The sequence below is a fragment of the Orycteropus afer genome, unplaced genomic scaffold, assembly GCF_000298275.1.
Source record: "Orycteropus afer afer isolate SDZICR_OR568_19922 unplaced genomic scaffold, OryAfe1.0 scaffold00046, whole genome shotgun sequence".
Taxonomy (NCBI): domain Eukaryota; kingdom Metazoa; phylum Chordata; class Mammalia; order Tubulidentata; family Orycteropodidae; genus Orycteropus; species Orycteropus afer.
Window position 1 is genome coordinate 12542902 of NW_006921633.1, and position 10947 is coordinate 12553848.

Consider the following 10947-nt stretch of genomic DNA (forward strand, 5'->3'; position numbering starts at 1 on the left):
ATGGATATACTTGGAGGACATTATATTGAGTGAAATACATCAATCACAGAAAGACAAATATTGTGTAAGTACATTATTGCAAAAAGGCAAGGAAAGATTTACAAAGGTAAGGAAATTTTCTTTGTTGGTTACCAATGAAGGGATGGGAGGGGAGGGAGGGAACAGATGATCATTAAGAGACAAATTTGATATGGGTGAAGGGAAAAGCAATCTATCAAACCATGTGACTGGCACAGTATCAGTAAGGATAAGGAAGGTGAACAAGAGGTACAGACAATAAAGGCAAATACTATTGCAGAGACAATACTACATCATCAGTAAAAGCAAACACTAGTCTACAGGTGGATACATAGGTAGGCAGGTATGGACAGGCAAATGGGAATATACCCACAACCATATATAAGTGTAGTAGATGATATTCCTATATAAATATTTGTACATGCTATAAAAATGTCAACACGCAGTTTAAAGTTTACAGGACAGAAGTTAAGACAACTTCTTAGCCACAAATAAGCACCCAGAGGGAGCAGGTTGCTGGGTCTGAGGGCTGGGGACCATAGTCACAAGGGACATAAAGCTCAATTGGTACAACATGGTACACAAAAATAATGTTCTACATCTTACTTTGGTGAGTAGCAACTGAGGTCCTAAAAGTTTGTGAGTGGTCATCTAAGTAAGTCTCTCCTAGTCTAGAGCAAAGAAGAGTGAAAAAAAATCAAAGATGCATGGAAACAGTCCAAAGGACTAATGGACCTCAAGAGCCTCAACCTATATGACCATGAGACCAGAAGAACTAGGCAGTACCCAGCTATCAATGCCAACTACTCAGAAAGGGATCAAAATTGGAGATCATGTATACAGTGGGAAAAGAATCTGGAACAAAACTCAAAATCATAAAAAAGACAGGGCTTACTGGTCTGACATAGACTGGTAAAACACCTGAGACTATGGCCCAAGTCACCCTTCAGGGCCTGGAACTGAACTTACTCTAGTGTCTTCCAGCCAAACAACAGATAGGCCTATATGCTGACCTGCACCAGGGTGATATATTACTTAAAATAATTAACCATGGGGGATCAGAAGGGCAGCATTTGCACAGGAGAAATGTAGGGAGGCATGAATGCATAAGAAGGAGGATAAAGGAAAAAAGTAACCACAGGGAGGATGCGGGGCATGAGATATTACACTCCAGGGAATGTAACTGTTGTTGTTGTTGTTGTTGTTTTGCCGTCGAGTTGGCCCCAACTCATAGCGACCCCTCCTTGGGTTTCCGAGGCAGTATCACTATGGAAGTAGGATTGCCCAACCTTCCTTCGGAGGAGTGGCTGGTGGGTTTGAACTGCCAGCCTTCTGGTGAGCAGTCAAGTGCCTTAGGCACTATGCTACCAGAGCTCCTGGAATGTAACTAGTATCACAAAATAAAAATGTGTTTAAGAACTGTTGAATGTAAAATAAATCTGCTTTGTAAAATCCAACCAAATCACAACAAAATTTTTTTAAAAAACAAAAATCCTATGGGGCAGTTCTTCTCTGTCCTATAGAGTCACTATGAATCAGAATCACCTCAGCATCACCGAGCAGTAATATACCATAAAACCGAAGTATATTCACAGCTGGCTGAATCATCAATCAATATTCAGTAGGCAAATTATAAGCTTTTGTCATTGCTTTGAGTTTTTAAACAATCAGATGTTATTATATTGGAAATTAGTACTAACATATCAGATGCAATTACATGTAACTTTGAAAAGACCGTATTATAGCTCACAGGAAGTATGCCAATAAGAGAACTACAGCTGTGATGCAGAAGAAATGATTCTATCTGGACAGATGTTGTAAATCAAAATACAGACAGGCTACACTATGCAGAATAATCAAACATGAAATTTAATGGTCATGTGAAATTATTTATGCTGGTATTATTTGGTTTGACTTCTCTCTGTATGAAATCAGTTCTATTTTATATTATGTATTTATTGTCTGTTATCAGTCATAATGGGTATGTTGTTGTTATTTGCCATAGAGTCAGCCCCGACTCCTAGCAACCCCTCCTTGGGTTTCCGAGGCAGTTATCACCACGGAAGTAGGATTGCCCAACCTTCCTTCCGAGGAGTGGCTGGTGGGTTTGAACCGCCAGCCTCCTGGTTAGCAGTCAAGTGCCTTAGGCACTATGCTACGAGAGCTCCCCATAATGGGTATAGTAAATGACTTAATAACATAGAACAGAAGTATCTTATAAAATACTGGTGGTTTACTTTAGAAATCCTTAAGTATGACAATGCAAGTAGCATTTGTTATAAACAGTATGAACTTGAAGAAGAAATTAAATTACAGGCTTAAATTGTAAGATGAACATATGACGTATCCTGAGCATAGATACTGACTTGAAAGAGACATGATGACATCTCTTGGCTAGCAAGACACTCACCACTTTGAGGATATTATTCAAAGCTAAAGAAAGAGAATGTTCTTCTAACAAATGGAATCTGTTAGACATGGACACACAAGGAAAATAAATAAAGAGTATGGAAAATGAAAGATGATAAGAACAGCCTAGAAACAAAAAAGTAATTTTGGCCAATAGATATCAAGCTTCTACCTCTCCTGTGACATCAATCTTGTAGAATTGACAATCTAGACTTAAAACATACCAGACCAATCACTCCTTTAAAGATAAACAAACAAACAAAAAGGCTAATGAAACTGTATTTGAGATCAACCTTAATAGTGTCTCTATTAACTCTGAAGCCAAATAATTTTGGAAAAGATTAGCTCTAACCAAAATGACAGCAAGATAAAATAACCAGAGATGATTAAAAAATGCACTGACCCTAAATTGATAGGTCTTCCTATTCTGAATAGTTTCCTTCTAAAATGAGTCCTTTATTCATTGAGAAAATGGCATTTTCAGAGACTGAAGCAAGAAGAATTATGTCTGCATCATGCTCATATAGCCATACAATACTACATGAATATACAGTAATTCAGGCTTAAGAAAAATGATGCTATGAAAGAGAGACAATATTTCATTTATAATCATAAGACTTATAAGAAAATTCTAAGAGATTTTCAGAGATCTCATGTATTACAAAAGATCTTTAAAAAACAAGCACATGTAAGAATTTATTTAAAATGTAAATAGGCATTTGGAATGTTTTACTAAACTGTCTAGATTTTGATGCAATTTATAAATATACTGAGAATAATTTAATCACATAAGAAATCTAAAGCACAAGTACACTTGACAGCACTCTTCCAAAAGAGTCAATACAGATTTAGAAACATACTGATTTAAGAAAGAAAAAGAACAAAACTTACTGAAATGATCAGGTGATCCCAGAGTTGAAAACACACAAGTCAAGAACTGAAGTCGGACTTGAACTTCAGCACTATGGCTGTACCTGTATTGTTAAACATCATTAAAATAATTAACAGAAAGATTCTATTTCTTAATTATTTTTAAAGATTTAAGGCCTTAAACGTAACTTACACAAAGTAAAATTACATTTTAATAATCTTAATTATTAAATATTTTAATAATATGTAATTTTTATTACATGAAAAATTGTTCATAAAGCCAATGGTATGTTTGGGATTTATGTTATTTCATTATAAAGACTTATATTATAAAAACTTGCAATCTAGAACAAAAATTATTTTCAAATTAGATGACAAAGTACATAAGAACATAAACAGTAGGGAGAAAGATATACCATTTTAAAATTATGTAGTATATACGTAAACTAAACTGTTAACATAAAAAAAACTACATTTCTATCTCAACATCAAATGTTTTATATCACTGTCCCTATAGTGGTAATACTATATTATGTAAGCAAGAAAACACTAATAAGGTATCATTTCTATGAATTTAGTTCATAAAGAACACAGCTAATACGAAATTGGTATTTTTGAATGTTACTTCAAATATAATTCATCTGTGCAAAATGCAATGGTTAGTATTACACTTGACGTGGAGGTTTGTTAGTAGGTGATTTCACATTGTTCTCCTTATTTGCATCTACCTGCCTATGAGAAGCTTTACGTTCAGCTATACCACTATTAATAAGTTTCCACCAATTCTTACCCTAAGTCACTTGAATATATGCAGAGAATACTTTTAATGAGAAAATACTAACCACTTAATATCATCAGTTTTTAAATCTTCCCCACATTTAAACTTTCTAATACTAGTATCCAGTAATACTAAAGGAAAATGTTTAAATCAACTATATGTTAAAAACATTTATTTGGAAGCCAAGTATTTACAAATTTTATTATCAATGCCTTAATACATATCGGTGTAGGAAAACGGTTACTTCTGAAATAATATTTACTTTTGATCCTCAAAAACAGTTAACTTAGAACAGAATTCAAGAGTGATGGTTACCCATTCCCAAATTCTATCTAACCTGTATTTACATAAAAATTGTAAAATCTTTCAACTTAGAAAAAAATTCATCAGCCTTTCTTTCTCTTAAAAATTTTACAACTAAAATAATGTTCAATTTGTTTACTACGTGAAAGAAAGTGAGTAGGAACACTGGAAAGATATCTTTCAAAGCAAAGACGATCTACACTTTTAACATAGTCAGCCTAAGAAAGAGGTACTTACAGTGCATGTTTTTGTCTTCCTTCTCTTACAGCTTGAATGTAATATACCAAATTATCAAAGAAAAGCTTCATCATGTTCAGTTCTTTTTCTGCCCACCTGGCCCAAATAAAAGAAAAAGTAATCTTTTAAGGAGACAGAGTTAAGTGATTAAGGCTATGCTGGGACATACATATACTCACACACACACATACAGACAAAATTCCCAAATGCAGAACTTTAAAACTATCAAAACTTTACAAGTTCTACTTATATGTAAATGATAAAAAAGTATAAAGCAAAGCGCCTCAATTTTTATGGATTTTGCTTTTTATCTCAAAATACCCAGTGTCTATGAAGGAGTTAAAACACCCAGTAGAGTGCCAATTATTTATTATAAATGATTAATATGTATTAATACTAAATATAATATACACCAAAAGTAGTGACTATGTGCCTTGGTTGTAATTTAGCAGAACTCAGCAGTGTCTGGCATATAGAAGGTATACAAATTTACTGTATGAATTTTGGTTTTCTGTCAATAATTTACTTTTTTAAAAATAACAGTTTTTAAACAAATTAAAAAAATATATCAATCAAGTTCAAAGAATCTAGGGTCTGTAACATCCATGATTAGCATCTATTCACACTGTATTTGTTAGCAATAAATCTGCTAAAATGTACAGACGTAGAAGTATTAAAATTTCCAACATTTTAATGTCATTTACATCATGTCTTTGCTATAGTTCTTTTTTCAAAATAAATTACTGCTGCCTGGCCAATCACTCAACCAAGGTCAAGTGGTAGAAAGAAAAAGGCTAAGTAGTAAAGATTCGGTTTGAAACTAGCTACAATATACTTGGCTACATGGTTTTGGGTAAGTAATCTAAACCAAATTGTCTGCTGGTAACATCAAGATTTGAGAGGATTTAAAAATTGGGCCACAAAAGTACTTTAAGGTTAATATGTATCAAAGGTTGAGTGCTGTACCAAGCACACGACAGATTAACAATAAATGTGAATTTTTTTTAATTAACACAAAAATTCAGAGTTCTTTGAAATAATCTAAGAGATTTAGGATACCTGTCACATGTTCTAATGAAAATCCTATGAATTGCCTTTAATTGCTCATATTTATATTTCACTTAAGGCACAAGCTAAAAAAGACTCAATATACTTAAGTTCAAGTACTAGATTAAGTATCTATTCAGAAATTTTCACTTCCATTAAGAGTATTACCCTTTGTTATTCCTTAATATGGATTGTCTCAGCTGGCTATAATATGAAACCAATTTGTATAAGGTAGCTCTAAATAAATCCTCTTACATCATTAAATTTTGTAATTCAGCCATTAAAAAATTATGGGTACAGCCAATGAAAGAAAACTTATACTATTCTTCTATTTGTTGTTGTTGTTACGTGCCATTGAGTCAGACCTGACTCATAGCGACCCCTCCTTGGGTTTACGAGGCAGTATCACTACGGAAGTAGATTGCCCAACCTTCCTTCCGAGGAGTGACTGGTGGGTTTGAACCGCCAGCTTTCTAGTTAGCAGTCAAGTGCTTTAGGCACTATGCTACCAGAGCTCTTATTCTTCTATTTAAGGGATACTAAATGCTTTTTCTCACTCTTTTTAGCATCTCAAGGACTTCCTTTGTACTCACAAATGTAACTGTCACTAGATTCATATTGTATTCTTAACCAAAGAAAGAGACTTTCTAAGATGTTCCTAAAAAATCCATAGAGATTCAGGTTAAACATACCTGTTTATTAATAAGGAAATAAACACAGCAAATGGTATGACTCAGAAGTATAATTTCATCCTATATGGAACTATAGTGCAGACATCCAAGAATTTTTTAAATGGTGTCATTTTGAAGGCAAACAAGTGCTCTTACCACCTAATCTGAGATTTAAGGAGGAAGCAGGTAAAAAAACCACTCTTCTCATACAACAACAGGTCTAATTCTCCCTAAAACACAGAAGTCTTCGCTATCTATCCAAAAGTACTTTTAGGAGAATAGAAGGGTTGTGTATGCACAGGGAGACAGCTCAGGGGGCAGGAGTACATGGAGGGGGGACACAGGGAAGAGGTAACTATTGGGAGGAAGTGGGAGGGCAACTGTTGCATTGTGGTAAATTGTAGTCAATGTCATAAGACAGAGTGTATGTGAACTGCTGTATGGAAAGTGAATTTGCTCTGTAAACTTTCACCCAAATCACAACTAAATAATAAAAAATGTTCAAAAGTACCTTTAGAATAAACCAAATAACAAATTTTCATAGATAAATTGTTTGTGGTAGCCAACTTTCTCTAAAATTTACCAAAAGAATCTGGTAACTCTTTATCATTTATTAATAATAAATTCTCTTAAGATAAAGGACAAATAGAGTGGCTTCAAGATTATCCCTAACATGTCTATAATTAATTTCTCATGATGGGAAAAATTCAAGGCAAACTAGAGTGTGTTTTAGTGTGGCTCTTTTTCAGTATACTTTGCTGTGGCCAGATACACTAGAAATCTCCCTACAATTAGAGCATTAATTACTATAGTATTTTTTTTCAAACTACAGAGTACACAAGTTAGATTCTCTACTGTACTGATGGTAACACAAAGGGGCCAAGATAGCACTCTGAGAAATCGAAGGAAACATTTAAAACACATGAAACATACATTTTCCTCGAGTAGAGTAAAGGTTGGTAAACAATAAATTATTCAAAACCTTAACTGATAACACCTTAATTTGAAAAATTCTTAAATACTGTCATTTCGTATACTCACATCGTAATCCAATGTGTATCGTAACTGCTCCCAAACTGCTGAAAAGTACCAAACAGTTTTGGAAGAAGACGAAGTGAAATTACTACTGATCTAAAACAGCAAAAATAGATATTTGTAAAATAAAATGTTAATTTCAATTACATTCAATGATTCTAACCTTTTAAATTCAGGTATTTAAACTCTTAACAGCAAAAGGACTAACTGGACTTTACATGTATCTTCCTTACACAAATTATTTTTTAAAATTTTTTTTCTCAAATTGAAATTTATCTTGTACTTTAGGGCAAGAAATATAATATTAAAAATTATATTATATTCTAATCCCGTATTTTGAAAGTAAAATACACTATAAATGTCTGGATACCAAACAAGTGAAGGACAATTAAAGGTTATTTTTTTTTTTTTCATTATTCTTTAACAAGTCATGGGTGTTTATAAGAATTCCCCAAGGAAAATGGGGAACAATAGCCTATAGCAAGACTTCTGAAACTTTAAGGTGTATTTATTCACCCAAGGAATTTATCACAATGCAAACTCTGATTCAGTATGACTGAGGTGGAGCTACAGATTCTGCATTTCTAACAATCTCACAAGTGATAGATTACTGGCTTGTATAAGATAACTGCAGCTCAAAATGTGGGTCACAAACCAGCACTATGAGTATAATCTCCTTTTCAATGGTACACTTTGCATATATATTTGCATCTCTAACAAACCAGCAAAAACTTTGCAAGATTTTCACTAAGGAGGAAGATCAACGGTATAAATGACTACACTAACAGTTATAATAGATAAGGACAGAATAAAGTACTGTGAAATGAAAAAAGAAATGGCATGCTATTAGAATGTTAGAAGACCAATACCACACTGGTAAAACTTAAGGAGTATATAGTTAGTAAAGAATTGGAGAGAGTAAATCCCTGGTATCAGAATGTCTTAAGTAATTTTTTTAAAAGTAAATTATCCTTTTTTCCTCCCAACAATTTGCACAGTAATAGTTTGGGGGAAAAACAGACTAGCGGGGGGCGGGGGGAGGGGGTGGTCAGGGAGAAGCAATTATCTATTGTTACCTAAAATCTTTTATCAACATTTCAGTGAGATTAGTAAATTTTTTTCCTAAAAATCAACACAGAAAAACTAGAAATAAATATGACTTCGGGTCATATATATTTGACCCTAAGTCTTTATCTCATAAAATCACAAAAGAAATCATAAAAGAAGAAAGAGATAAATCATAAATCAAAATAAAACCTCAAAGTTATTTAACTGCATTATTTTAGCAATTGTTTGAAAATGCCGAGAAACAAGGAGTAAAAATAGATGTCATCTTGTTTCCTTTTTGAAGAAATCATGAAAGCCTCAAGTGTAAAAATTTTGCATTTTCTGAAAACGTCATTAAACTGGTGAACTCTCTTGCAGTCAATAGTGTTGAAGAGTCTACACTATTTCTATTTTATTTCAAATTTTCTACAATTAACAACCTGTTTCAATTTTATAAAATGTAGTGCAGAAGCAAGCATTTGATGTTTGACATTAGAAAACAGGAAGCCCAATGTCCAGTTCAGTGGATAATGGTATGGTTCATGTAAAAGAGAAGAACTAAAAACGGGAATGCATAACAAAGTTTACATACAAAAACTCTTGATCTCACCAGAAGAAATGGGACCTATATTCTCTCCACTGCTACCCTAAGAGAACATTTTTCTCAATAATTTATAATACAAATGCTGAAGTATCAACAAATGATTATATCTTACATGATTAAACATTTTGAAGAGTTTTTATAAGATTATCAGAAAAATCCCAACTTTTACTCCATTCAAACAAACCCATCAAAAAACGTAAAAGACACATTTTACGTGCACATATTCAAGAACTCTTTACTAAATCCATATAAAAAGTGATTCTAAAACATTTTGTTTAAACTCACAAATTTAAAAGGGAAAATTTTATCAAGTACTACTTTTAGACAGAATATCATAATATACATATAGAATGGAGAAAATAATTTATTAGTTGATGACAATAATATTAATTTGTATTTCAATCTTACAGGAAACTTTACAACATCTAATATACCAACATGTTCCAATTCAAATTATGTTGTAGAATTATCTCCTATACCAGCTACAAGTTGACTTATCAAATTTTGCCCTATTATTTTGACTGCTTCTAACTTTATAAAAGTCTGTGTAAGGGGAAGACACAGAGAGGTATACAAATGGTACAGAAAATGAAGATAAACCCTTTTACATATAAAATACTGCATTATCGTTGATAACAAACATTAAGCTACCGGTAAATAAATAGCTAGACAGGCTGAACGCCTAGGTATGTTGAGGCAAAAGGAAATATACCTATAACCATATATAAGGTTGGCAAACGATATTTCAACATATTTGTATATGCTGTACAAATGTCCATACAACTAGAATTAACAGGGAGCCCACTTATGATAACTTCTTAGGCACAGTCAACCAACCTGGTGGATCGAGTTGTTGGACTTGTGGGCTTGGGATCATGGTTGCAGGGAACATCAGGCTCAATTGGCATAACATGCTACACAAAAACATTCTAAATCCTATTTTAGTGAATGGCTACTAGGGTCTTAAAATGCAAGCAGCCATCTAGATCCAACAATAAGTCTCTCTTCATTCAAAGCAAAGAAGAATGAAGAAAACCAAAGACATATGGAAACAATTAGTCAAAGGGACTAGTAGACCATGTGACCCTCAGCCTATATGACCATGAGACCAGAAGAACTAGATGGTGATTGGCTATCACTGTCAGCCACTCAGAAAGGGATCAGTGCAGGAGATCCTAGATAGAGTAGGAGAACAATGTAGAACAAAACTCAAAATCATAAAAAACATCAGGTTTTCTGGTCTCATAGAGCCTGGTGAGGCCCCTAAGACTATGGCCCTAGCCTCTGGGGTCTCACCAGGCTCAATCAGACTAGTAAATCTGGTCCCTTTGCAAAAACTGATGCTGCAGGTCTGGAAGTGAACTCACTCCCATGGCTTCTGGCCAAACAACAGACAGGTATATAGGGTGAACCTTTGTATCAGCAAGATACACTCCTTAGAAGATCAATCATGGGAGAACAAAAGGGCAGTATTTGCAAAATGAGCTAGGGCAGTGGGTAGGAATGCATAGGAAAGAAGTAACTACCTGGAGGAAGTGGAAAGAGAGCTGTTATATTGTGGGAATTGCAGTCAATGTCATGAAACAAAATGTGTATAAAGTGCTATGTAGAAAATGAATTTGCTCTGTAAACTTTCAACCAGATCACAATAAAATTGTTTTAAAAATAAATAAAGAAAGAAAAAGTCTCTGTAAAGGGATCTTGTTACATTCAAAGTTGTATTTGCCTAATTTTCCTGAGTGAAAGTTTTCAAATAGCAAAGCACACATGTAAACACACATACTTTATGAAACAATATGTTTGTTGTTGTTGTTGTTGTTAAGTGCCGTGGAGTCGTTTCCAACTCATAGCGACCCCATGCACAGCAGAACAAAACACTGCCCGATCCTGCACCAGCCCCACAATCCCTGCTATACTTGAGCCCATCA

At 33.8% G+C, this 10947-nt stretch overlaps 1 protein-coding gene across 1 annotated transcript in view; it reads right to left on the minus strand.

Moving 5' to 3' along the window:
• Nucleotides 1-10947, minus strand: part of USP34 (ubiquitin specific peptidase 34) — a 312910-nt gene that overhangs the window by 161957 nt on the left and 140006 nt on the right. The window contains exons 19-21 of the mRNA XM_042780562.1: nt 7375-7464; nt 4616-4711; nt 3319-3401 (exon numbers count right to left, since the gene is read on the minus strand). Of these exons, the coding sequence (XP_042636496.1) occupies nt 3319-3401; nt 4616-4711; nt 7375-7464 (269 nt within the window). The remainder of the gene's footprint in view (nt 1-3318; nt 3402-4615; nt 4712-7374; nt 7465-10947) is intronic.